General features: G+C 37.9%; 1 protein-coding gene across 1 annotated transcript; it reads left to right on the top strand.

The window, feature by feature from the left end:
• Positions 1–45: 45 nt before the first annotated feature.
• LOC145948790 (presenilin homolog) lies at positions 46–1,745 on the top strand. The gene is made up of 2 exons (XM_083058363.1): positions 46–384; positions 1,248–1,745. The coding sequence occupies exons 1-2, from the start codon at positions 46–48 to the stop codon at positions 1,743–1,745; spliced, it is 837 nt and encodes a 278-aa protein (XP_082914489.1).
• Positions 1,746–13,092: the final 11,347 nt, after the last annotated feature.

Genomic DNA, 13,092 nt, shown 5'->3' with positions numbered 1-13,092 from the left:
AAGCAGTGGTATCAACGCAGAGTACTGAACGAATACACAAGCCTGATGGACGGTCACGTCGCGGAGTCTCGCACGGACGACCTGGGCAATGACCGTCTGAGAAAGGGCCGCTCTAGGAACGTCAATGAGGAAGTGGAGAATGGAGTTTCCGAGGTACATATTGAAGCACCAGGCACGACTGTCGCTCGATCGAATAGACGAGGCGCGTCCGGTAGCACGAATCAAAACAGATTGAGGCATTACAGCAGGGACGAGGAAGAGGAAGAATTAAAGTATGGCGCGGCACATGTGATCAAACTCTTCGTCCCAGTTTCGCTATGTATGCTGGTTGTAGTGGCTACTATTAATTCGGTGCACTTCTATACAACTAAGGGAATGTACTTAGTATACACGTATTTATTATTACGTCGTTGACAACCATTTACAACCTCCCTCTTTCTCTCAGTCTGTCGCGCGAGTCGTATTAATATGAATAAATAAATAGATAAATAAATGAAAATGATTAATAAATAAATAAATAATTACCAGAGAATTCCCAATAATACCAGCCCATAAATTGCGGTTGAATTTGGTTTGGAAACTTCTTCTGGTAATGACATGAGGATTTTCTTCTCCCCAAAAATGATAATTGTGAATATTGAACGTTCCTTCTCTTGAAAAATTTGATTCATTCGTGAATAGTATTTTATTAACAAAATTGTTATTATTTTCTTCTTGTTCAAGTAGCCACGTACAAAATTCGATTCTAGCAACATAGTCTTCGGGTAGAAGATCTTGCACACGAGTGTAATGATAAGCATGCATTTTATTGTCTTTCAAAATTCTATTAACGGTACTTTTAGATAAATTTAATTCACGTGCAGCAAATCGTATACTTATTTGAGGATTATCTCCAAATACTTGAAGAACAACTTCTTCATTTCGTGCGTTTCGGACAGTACGATTAATGCCACCAATTCCCTGTCTGTTCAATGATAATTGACCAGTGTGTCTCACTCGATTAATCAATCTTAAAAATACATTTCCATTCGGCCGATTACGATGAGGAAAACGAATTGCATATTCCCGAGCAGCAGCATTTGCATTTTGTCCGAATTCATCGTACGTCAATAACATATCACAGTACTCTTCGTTCGAGAATTCCATTTTTACGAAAAAGTTACTCTCGAGCCCACTGTCAATTTTGAGACGCGCGACAAGTCGTAATAGTGGACATATAACAAAACACGCATATAACAAAACAATAGTGTTTTCGCACATCCAATGATACGGAAGAGGGAGGTTTCACCTCCGAATGGGTAGAGACACACGGTGAACGTAGCGCGAGACGCGCTCAAGAAGTGCGCGAAAACTCGTCCACGTTGAGGGAAGGTGCGCAACAACAGGAAACTCGCGCACGAGACTCGCAGGGACAAGCAGGGGCAGTTACCGAGGAAGAGCGCGGAGTTAAACTAGGTCTTGGCGACTTTATATTCTACAGCGTGCTTGTCGGAAAGGCGTCCAGTTACGGAGACTGGAACACTACCTTGGCTTGCTTCGTTGTTATTCTTATTGGCCTGTGTTTGACGTTGCTGTTGCTGGCCATATTCAAGAAAGCGCTACCTGCATTGCCAATTTCTATAACTTTCGGTTTGACATTTTACTTTGCCACGAGGGTCATTGTCGCGCCGTTTGCGGATAGTTTAGCAAGCGAGCAAGTGTTCATTAAAAAATTTAGGGAAGAGGAAAGATGGCCGTTGGAGTAGTGACAGGTGACGGTCGGTGCTCCGAGTTCAGGTGAGATGTGGTGGCGTTATAGAGAGGGTGAGGAGGAAAATGGGTGTAGAGGAGATGGCTTGGGAACAATGGAGTGAGTGGCCGCGAAGGATAAGAAAAGGATGGAACGGCGGAGGTGCACTGGCGGAAGGAAAATTGGAGTGTGGAAAAGAAGGAAAGATAGGCACAGGATGAGGAAGGATAACGTGGCGGATAAGGAGAAGCGTTGGTAAAAGGAGGATAAGGAAGAGAGCGGTAGTATGGAGAAGAGGCGTTGTCGGAGAGAGCGCTGGATGTAGCAAGGAGAGACACGTGCAGGATCGAGGGCGCCATGATAGCGGCAGAGAGAGCGGAAACAGGTGGTTGGAACAGTGGCACGTGTGCGTAGCAGTATAGAAGTAGAGAAAGGCAAGAGGAAGAGAGAAGGGGGTACAGATCGGTAGCAGTGTTAATACGGAGTTGGCTGGATAGAGTGGTAGCGGAAGATGGAGTGGATAAAAGACGGTGTGAGAGAGATAAAGGAGATGAGGAGGATGATGGAGAAGATGTTGAAGATGATGGAGAGGAACACGGAGAGGGAGAATGTGGAGGAGGAAAGGAGAAGAGGAGTGGAGAAAAGGCTAGAGAGAATGGAGGCGAGTGAGAGGTTATGGAGGATGAGCATGCAAGGGGAGGAGAGTAGGGAAGAGGAAAGGAGAAAAGGGAGGAAGGAGTGCAAAGAGAAAGAGTTGGAGAGCGGAGAGGACAGGAGGTGGAGCGATGTGGTAAAAGGAGAGCGGAGGAAAGAGGAGGAAGGTGAGGAAAGAATGGAAGAAAGAAAAGGAACAGCGGGAGAGGACGGGAGAAGATTCGGAGGAGAGCGGATGAAAGATGGCAGGAATGAGGCAGTGCAACGGAGGGAAAAGGTGGCGGAAGGAGAAGGGTGTGTGAGCAAAAGGCAGAGAGGAGGAGATATGCCGGGGAAGGAGGAGAGCGGAAGAAGAGAGAAGAAAGTAAGCGCTGGCGGGAAGAAGAGAGAAGGGAAGAGAGACGAGGTCGAGGAAGTCGAGGAGGAAGGAGGAGAGAGGACATCGGATGAGGGTGAGAGGGGGGTGGTGAGAAGGAGGAAGGTGAAAGGGGAAGGGAAAACAATGAAAGGGAGAGAGGGGGGGGATGAGAAGAGTAAGACAGAAAGGGATAGTAGGGAGGAGGAAAGAGTCGGGAGGGCGAAAAGGAGAGAAGTAAGCGTAGAGAGAGGGGCGTGGGGTAATACGGAGGGAAATAGGAGGGACTGGTGATGGAAGTTGATGGAAGAGGAGGAAGTTAGGAGAAAGGATAAGGGGGGGGAAAGAGATAAAGAGGGAAGATGGAGAGAAAAAGGAAGGGGAAGGGGGAGAGAAAAGGGTGGAAAGGAGGATAGGATAGGAAGGAAGTGGGAAGGGGGGGCGTTAGAAAGAAAGAAGAGATTAGAGGGAGGGGGAAGGGAAAGAGAGGAGAGAGAGAGGAAAGAGGAGATAGAGAGGAGAAGAATTAGGGAAAAGAATATAATTTGGAGGGATAGAGGGGGAAGATGAGGAAGAAAGAAGAATGATGATGGAATGGTTGATGGCATGGGCAATAGGAAAGGAGGTGAAGGTGAGGGAAGTTAGAGAGAGAACGGGGAAAAGGGGGAAGAAAGTGCTGATAGTGGAATTAGAGGAAGAGAAGGATAGGGAAAAGCTGTTAGAGAGAAAGTGGGATTTTAGGAGAAGGTGGGGAGTCGGCATAGACGAGGATTTGACGATGGAGGAGAGGAGAATAAGGTGGAAATTGTTAGAATGGGCGAGAGAGGAGGAATGGAAAGGGAAGACGGTAAGGGTATGGAATAGGAAGATAGAAATAGACGGGGAGGAATGGGGGTGGGATAGCGAGGGAGGAGAGTGGGTCAAAAGATAAAGGTAGAGAGATGATAAGGGGAGAGGCGGAGGAGGGGGGAAGGTTGGAGTAGGGAAGGAGGGGGGAGGAGGATGAAGAGGAAGTGGAGTAGAGGAAGAGGGGAGAGGGGAAAAGGGTGTGGGAGGTCAGGTTAGATTATTGTGAGGTCTCCAATTGGCCAGGTTAGGGGATTGAGAAAATTGTGTAAAAGGGCGAGGGAGAGAGGAACGGAGGAGAGGAGAAGGAAGAGGAAGAGGAAACAGAGGCCCGGGAGACAGGAAGGAAGGAAGGAAGGATGACAGGAGAGGAGAAGAGAGAAGAAGAGGAGTATTGGATGTATGATGTATTAAGGAAAGAGATTTTTGTAAAGAAAGGTAGAAGAGAGACGGGTGGATGTGAGGGGTTTGGCGGTCCCCTGAAAACGCCCCGCAATCCCTGAGGGGCAGCGGAATAAATATACTACTACTACTACTACTATTCATATTAATACACGATCTAAATAACGTGTACAGGGAAACCTATGAAATTATTATAATTAAAAAATTATAAATTGTTAAATTCACGTTGTTTATAATTTTTATGTTTATAATAGGGTAGTATATATTCTAAATATTTTTCAGATTGGACCGTTCGAATTACCGCCACGTTTGAATGGAGAAATTTATGCCAATTTTTTGAATAATGATTTGCCCGAACTATTAGAAGATATTCCATTGCATGTTCGACGGGACATGTTTTTTCAGCACGATGGCGCTCCCGCGCATTTTTCTATTAGAGCGAGACGGGTTTTAAACGATAAATACCCAAATGCTTGGATAGGTCGTGGTGGACCAATAAATTGGCCTGCAAGGTCACCAGATTTAAATCCTATAGATTTTTTCCTGTGGGGCCACATGAAAGAGCTCGTGTACCGCGAACGTATTGATAATGAGGCAGCACTAGAAGAAAAGCTGTTGACATCTTTAGGCTACATTACGGCAGACATGATTGAAAAAGCATGTCAAAATCTAATAAAACGTGCACGTCTATTGCAGTGGGTGGTGGACATTTTGAACACTTGTTGTAATTGTAATGTGCAAAGCAATTGTAATTCTTTTCTGATTAATCGAAAGACATTAAACTTGATATTTTATCAAAATATATATTTGAAATTTTTTATATTCTTCTCTGAAACTTTATTTCAATATTACACTATTATTTAATTATTCATTAACTATTTATTTATTTTTTTCTATTTTTCAATATTTATTATTTACTCATTATTTATTAATTTCAGTTATTTGAGTAATTAATTAATTAATTGATAAAATTATGATTAATTTGTTATTTATTAATTTATTTTAAATTTGTCATTTGTTAAGTTAGTCTAATCAATATCTCGCATATCCCATAGTTTAAGGATATTCAACCAGTAGGTCAAGTACACAAAATTATTAATTGATAAAGATAAATATTATCATTAATGAGAATAATTAATTCATATTATTAATAACAGAATATTATAGAGTAACGATAAACACGCATCGGCGCGATACACGAGTTGTAAGTTGTACCTGTGCCGAGCTTGGCCGTTACGCTCCTGACCGCGCGAATTTCATGCGCTCCCATACGTCAACTTCAATGCCTCACCATTCAAATTCTATTCATTGGATCACATTTTTGTAAAGAACTTTTCGACTTAGAATTTCATGAAGAATCTGTCATTAAAAGCTTCTTCGCCAGTTCTGGGACACCCTGTATATATATATATATATATATATATATATATATATGAGAGAGAGAGAGAAAGAGAGTGCGCGCGCGTGCATGTGTGTGGTTTGATGAATGGTGCATGTAATATTCAATATTTTACCTTTTTTTAATACCGAGGCAGGTATGCAGGTGCGGACATGTACTCAAATTGTACGAATCCATTAGCAGGCGGTGCGGGGACGTACGCGTTTGCAGGTGGTGCGGGAACATACGTACTTGCAGGCGGTGCGGGGACGTACGTACTTGCAGACGGTGCGGGGACGTACGTATTTGCAGGCGGTACGGGGATGTACGCATTTGCAGGCGGTGCGGGAACGTACGCATTTGCAGGCGGTGCGGGGACGTACGTACTTGCAGGCGGTACGGGGATGTACGCATTTGCAGGCGGTGCGGGAACGTACGTACTTGCTGGCGATGCGGGGACGTACGCACTTGCAGGCGGTGTGAATACGTAAACAGGGGGAACGGCGTAAAAACGTTTTCTATTTCTAAAACTATTTTTACGCCGTTCCTTGTTCACGCCCGCCTGATTGCTTCATTTATGCGCTGAAAATGAAAAAAATTAGTAAAAATTATTTTTGCATACATAGGCTGCGTACGGAAATGACCCCCGAGTGTATTCCTTCTGTTTCTATATTACTGAGATAGGAGTGGTATAGAGAGAGAGGGAATGCACTCGGGGGACGTTTCCGAACGCAGCCGCAGCCGCAGCCACATACACACACACACACACACACACACATGTATATATAAACATATATATATACACATATACACATATACTGATGACTTGTTCATTATATTATTATTTGCAATTCACATGTTAATTTAATGTGTGATTTGCAAATGATATTAAATATTGAACAACGCATTAAATTAACATGAGAATTGCAAATAATAATATAATAAAGTAGATGTTAGTATATGTCTACATGTGTGTATATAGTTAAGTTAAATCTGCACACTTATTTCAGCCAAATAAAATAACTTACATTTCTTACGTTTCCTCTCTTGTTGTCCAACGGCTGTGACGGCGATGTCGCCGTCGCTACCATCCTCGTCGCCGTCGTTTTCATCGCCGTCGCTGCCGTCCTCGTCGCCGTCGCTGCCGTCCTCGTCGTCATCGCTGCCGTCCTCGTCGTCATCGCCGTTGGCATCGTCGTCATTGTCGTCGTCGTTGTTGTTGCCGCTATCGTCGTCGCCGCTGACATCGGCCTACTGCCCGTGCTACAAAAATGCATTTTTTAAATGTTTCTCTTATTTTTAACAGAATATAAGGGTATAAGAACATTCTCTTGATTAGGTTATGAGCACATGCGAGTTGAGACATAAAAATTAAGGTAACTGTAAGTACAGATTACGCTGCATAAATTATGATATGTATAATCTCTCGCTGTTCTCATTATCATCCTCTTTCGTAGGTAGGTTATGAGCACGTGCTTGCGACGCAACAATTTACGTAAGTCTTTGGCGTCTCTAAGTTTTTGGCGTGTAATAAAAACGTGCTACAATCGAAAGTAACGATTGTAGTACATTTCTACGACATACGACAAATCTTGTGCGTTACTTACGATTTACGTAAACTGTAGCGTCGCAAGCATGTGCTCATAACCTAAGAAAGAGGATGATAACGAGAACAGCGAGAGATTATACATATCATTATAATTTATGCAGCGTAATCTGTACTTACAGTTACCTTAATTATTATGTCTCAACTCGTTATTTTCAAATAATTTATATAAAATAATACTTACGTCGTGGCATCGTTGTATTACAAGTCCGACGTCCGACGTGACTCGACGATCGACGACAATGAACTGACGATGCCAGTGCCAGTAACGAAACGCTGGCAAAAGGCAACAGTGTTGCCATTTTCGAGACGCTGGTAACAGACACGCAGCGTTGCCAGTTTGGAGACACTGGCAACAGGCAATTGCGTGTGGAATAACGCTGCTATCGAAAATTGTAGACCACACTTTTGCGATTTTTTTTTTTTTTTATGAAAATGTAAAATAATTTGACAAATTGAATACCGAATTTATTTATGATTTTTTAAAAATGTACATATTTATGACTTCAAAAAATGTAATTATTTTCTATAGTACGATGACATATAAAAGGTATAATTAAAACATTTTTAAAATTATATATATATATATTTATACATCTTATTCATCTGCATGAAGTTCACATCTTTTTATTTATATCGATATGTAGAAAAGGAAAATGGAATAATTTTGAACAACTTTATATCAAACTTATCTTGTTACCTTTATATGCTAGTGTTTATATGCATGTCTTCATCTAAAGCAACTTCATGTACAGTGTTCAGGATAACGATTCGCATGATTTTTGAAACGTTTTCGATAGTTAAAAAAAAGTTTTTACAGTGAAAATTAATCTGTTTTAGGCAAGGTATTACATGCAATAAAAAAATGGAAAAATAATTTTTTTATAAAAAAAATCAATCAAGTCACCTTGATTCTTTTAAATAAAACTCATTTTTTTTTTATATAAAATGATTTCTCTGATAATATTCATAAGAAGTTATAAGGGTAGAATGACTAAAATAGTTTACGAGATATTGTACATTTTAATATTGCACAATTTTACATATTCTATGAAATGTTTTGTAAAATATTAATTTTCCCATGATCTTACCTCAATATATTTATGCATAAAATAATGAGAGGAATCAATTGATGTAAAAAAAACACGTAGTTATTTTAACAAAAAGTATGTAGCTATTAGTTGCATATTACATATTTTTTCTTAAAAATAACTATGTTTAATTTACATCAATTTGATTCTTCTCATTATTTTGTATAAAAGTATTGAAATAAGATTATGAGAAAATGAGTATTTTACGAGATATTAATAGTTTACGTAATATTATGTCTATTTTAAACTAAAATATATCTCGAAAACTATACACTTTATCACTATCCTACTTTTATATCTTTTTATGCAGAATATTGTAAGAAATTTTTTTATATAAAAAAATATGGTTTATTTACTTAAAAATTTAAAACAGTGACGTTTTTATAAAAATTTTTTTTAAGTTTTCTTATTGCATTTGATAGCTTGTAAAGTAGATTAATTTTTAATATATACTTTTTTATAAACTGTCGGAATTGTCTCAAAATTTTGTGGTCCGTTACTCTGAATATATTGTATATATACACACACATATATATATTTATATATATATACATATTATTTAACGTAGTAAGCGGAATCGTGCACGCGCAATGACATATATATATGCGCGGGATGGCTCACTTGTCGCGCGGTACGTACTGCACGTGCTTACACAGCAGCGCGACTCGACTGTTATAACGTGTAATAACGTGTCGAATACTGTGATAGACATATATAAATATCTGTGATATTTTCAGTGATATTTTTATATTTATTATATAGTGTATAATATGGGAGCAAATAGAAATAGACGCTTGCCTGTATCTGTTCCCAGATTGTGTAAAAAGGGAGTATGGTTTAAAAGGTTAGTAATGTCATATCATAATTGATTCATTCTCAGAATTACTGTTACATACAGCACAAATACACAAAATATTACATATCTGTTTATTATGCACATAAATGTATATAACGATTAGATAGACAAAGAGAAAAAGAAATAGAAGAGAAAAGAAAGAAATAGAAAGAGAGCGAGTGAACGAGCGAGCCTTTTTATAAACATCGACAAGCAATATATTATTATGTCTCTGTATTCTCGATGTTAGGAGAAAATCATCTCCGAGACGATTCACACGTCGTCCCGGAGATGATCTTTCTAACACAACGAATGACATGACATCGCGGCACGGGAAACGGGAATATACAGGGTCGTAACAATATATATATATATATATAATCTATTATAGAGTGTACATGTACATGTAACAACAGCAACACTTATATATGACAAATATATATATATATATATGTACGTCCAAAGGCAGTTTTCAGGACGTTTTCTAAAAACATGATATTTGTGGATAATAGCGTAGTAAATTCTGTCTGGAACTTTTTCGTCAAAAAAAGGCAGTAATTTTGGCAATATTTTAAAATTTATACGGATTGGCACTTACCAGGTCAACTATTTATTTAACTAAAGCGACATATATCATTTTATTTAATGCTTGTATTTTATAGATTTTACACTTACTAGTAGTTTTTCATTAATTTTGTGTTGTAAAAAAGAAAATTATCAAAATTATATACAATTTTTTCGCAAGTCCTCAATTCTACCTTTTAACTGAATTATTCTTTATAGAAAAGGCAGTTTACAGACTATTCATTTTTTTAATAAACAACAAAAATAATTTTTTTACCAAAAATTTTTTATTATATTATATGAAAAATTATGTTAATCCTAAGTGTAATAAAGTACTAAAATCCAGTATTAAGTAGAAGCAGGGTAAAATTTTGAATAAAAATGCAGGTTCTGAAACCAACCACTTCAAAATTATATTATATGTTAGAGCAGATTTCAGGTTTCATAATTTTAAATATGACATTGAAAACAAAACTATTAAATTCTTATAAAAACTGTTAAAAAACAAAAAATGGTTCAAGGAAGATTAAAATTAAATTATCTGAAAACTGCCATTTCGCAGTAATATATAGATCTGGAAACTGCCATTTTACTTATATTATATATAAATCTGAAAACTGCCATTTTACTATTATATATAAATCTGAAAACTGCCATTTGAGAGAGAACTTTAATACTTTCGGCTTTCTAGACGTAATTTCAATACTTAATGAAGTTCATGCTACACGTTTAGCTTTATATTTTATTATCAGTATTTGGCGCACTATCGGATTAACATAATCCACAATGTTAGCTGTGCTCATCGGATTTTGTCAATCTGCAGAACGAAATCGGGTCTGAATGAAGAATTCATGGGAAATGAATTTTATTTTACAAAATTACGAAAGTCATTGTTTTTTATGATGGGCAAATATCTATTAATGTAATTATTTAAAAAGATTCAATAATTTTGGTCTTCTATTAACGAAAATTCAACGGTCTGAAAACTGCCATTTTACTATTATATATAAATGTGAAAACTACCATTTTGCTATTATATATAAATATGAAAACTGCCATTTGAGCATGAACTTTAATACTTTCGGCTTTCTAGACGTAATTTCAATACTTAATGAAGTTCATGCTACACGTTTAGCTTTATATTTTATTATCAGTATTTGGCGCACTATCGGATTAACATAATCCACAATGTTCATCGGATTTTGTCAATCTACAGAACGAAATCGGGTCTGAATGAAGAATTATAGGAAATGAATTTTATTTTAAAAAATTACGAAAGTCATTGTTTTTTATGATGGGCAAATATCTATTAATGTAATTATTTAAAAAGACTCATTAATTTTGGTCTTCTATTAACGAAAATTCAACGGTCTGAAAACTGCCATTTTACTATTATATACAGGGTGATTCAAAACAACCGTTTGTCCTTAAAATGTCGTATTCCTGGCTGAATTCTAAGACGATTTTTCCTTTGCCAAAATTTTATCCGAAGCTTAGTTTTCAAATTATAAAAGGAAAAATTTAGCGAATTACGGCACGAGTACGGGCAGTACTCTGCGTTGATACCACTGCTTATCCGACGCGGGCGATTACGCGAGGCGCTCGCTGCGATCAGCTGTTAACTACACGCGATGTGTGTGTGTGTGTGTGTGTGTGTGTGTGTGTGTGTGTGTGTGTGTGTGTGTGTGCGTGCGTGCGTGCGTGCGTGCGTACATTCTCTCTCTCTCTCTCTCTCTCTCTCTCTCTCTCTCTCTCTCTCTCTCTCTCTCTCTCTCTCTCTCTCTTTCTTCCTCTCTCACTCACTAATTTTTACCTTGTAGAGATGTTTGATGTCTTCTGATGAATAATTATTGCACGACTAGAGTGGACAACAATGAGACGACACACCGTGACACACCGAATAATAAACGAATTTTTTTTCTTTTATAAATTGTATCGACACTTTGACGAATACACTCACGCACTTGATCGAAAATTACGCAGAGAGAATTTTCTCTTAGAATTTACCCTGAAAATCTTGGTAATCGTGGGACAATATGGTGTGGAAAGAATTTTATGAGAATTTTTCTGATTAATATTTATTACAATAAAAATAATAATATGTATCACAATAAAATATAAAATATGTTTGATTAATTTTACTATGCAATTTAGTAAAATTAATCAAACATATTTTATATTTTATTGTGATAGATATTATTATTTTTATTGTAATAAATATTAATCAGAGAAATTCTCATAAAATTCTTTCCACACCATATTGTCCTACGATTACCAAGATTTTCAGGGTAAATTCTAAGAGAAAATTCTCTCAGTTTATTTAATAACCGATTACAACACTAAATCACAATCGGTTACTACCGATTAATTATTAAAAATTACTTGAAAAAACGCGTTAACTTAAATGCACAGCACAAGTTACTCGATGCGGACGACAATAGAGTCTGCGGCGACGACAACAGACGGGCGACGCGACGCGACGATAATAATCACGCGGCGTTGCCGAACGTGTGATTGACGCGAGACTCGCGAGACGCTACCATGTCTTGCGGTTAATCGAAGCCTTTGCATTGTGAATGCGCAAATTTCGAAAACGTATAATAATTAAGTTATTTAAAAAAAAAGTATTATAATACATTATAATACTTTTTTTTTAATAACTTAACATTATCCGCACGTTTTGCCTTTTCTTTCTTAAGCGAGACGTGAGAAAAATTATTATTTTTTTTTTAATTATATTTTGCGAACAGGATGTTCCACGTATAAATGTGTTGGTCGCTCTGAAAAGAGCGGATTGTTTTTGGTCGCTCTGAAAAGAGCGGATTGATTTTTAATTAAAAAAAAATTTATAATAGGTGCTCAAAATGAGCACCATCCATTCTAACGCAAGCTCTCATGCGTTTTTAATAAATTTCTTTGGACGTTCTCCATTACTTCTTCTTCGACATTCCAAATTGGCATGTCGCAATCTTGTTTCTAAATCGTCGACGTCCTCGGGAAGCGTTTTGTAAATCATTTCCTTGCAATATCCCCATAAAAAAAAGTCCAAAGGATTAAGGTCCGGGGATCTTGCGGGCCAACGTATCGGGGCCATACCGACCCATCCAACGGTCCAGGAGACTGCTCGTTTAAATATGTTGTTACAATTCTGGCGTTGTGTGGCCCAGCACCGTCTTGTTGAAAGAAAAATCTTGTTCCCTCTCCAATAGTGGCACTTCTTCTAAAAAAATCTGGCAGATTTTTCTCTTAAAAGTTCCACGTACGTTTGGCCAGTTAAGATGGTCTGGAAGAATAACGGGCCCAAGTATTTGAGTACCCATTTATTCCAGCCCACAGATTTATCTTCCAGCGAATTTGGAAATTTCTTAGCCGCGTGACTCTGGGATTTTTCCTTCGCTCCCAAAAATGCATATTGTGCGAATTAAAAAATTCCTTCTTGTGTGAAGAACGATTCATCGCTGAAAATCACATGAGAAGAAAAATCTGGGATCTCGATCCACTTTTCTCAGAAAATTTTCGCAAAAACGTTCGTCTTGCATCATAATCTTCTGGTCGCAAATGTTGCACGCGTGTGTAATGAAACGCGTGCAACTTTTTCTTCTTTGAGTACTCTGCGGTTGATACCACTGCTT

Source organism: Prenolepis imparis, unplaced genomic scaffold (genome assembly GCF_030444845.1).
Source record: "Prenolepis imparis isolate NDT839.2.m4 unplaced genomic scaffold, iyPreImpa1.0 SCAF_711, whole genome shotgun sequence".
Lineage (NCBI taxonomy): Eukaryota > Metazoa > Arthropoda > Insecta > Hymenoptera > Formicidae > Prenolepis > Prenolepis imparis.
This window is presented reverse-complemented; position numbering and strand designations above follow the sequence as displayed.

Bases quoted from the DNA above. Each gene is read 5' to 3' on its own strand.
- LOC145948790 (XM_083058363.1), top strand. From the start codon at position 46: ATGGACGGTCACGTCGCGGAGTCTCGCACGGACGACCTGGGCAATGAC. The intron at 385-1,247 runs GTATACACGTAT...ACAAAACAATAG, and splicing joins CAACTAAGGGAATGTACTTA to TGTTTTCGCACATCCAATGA.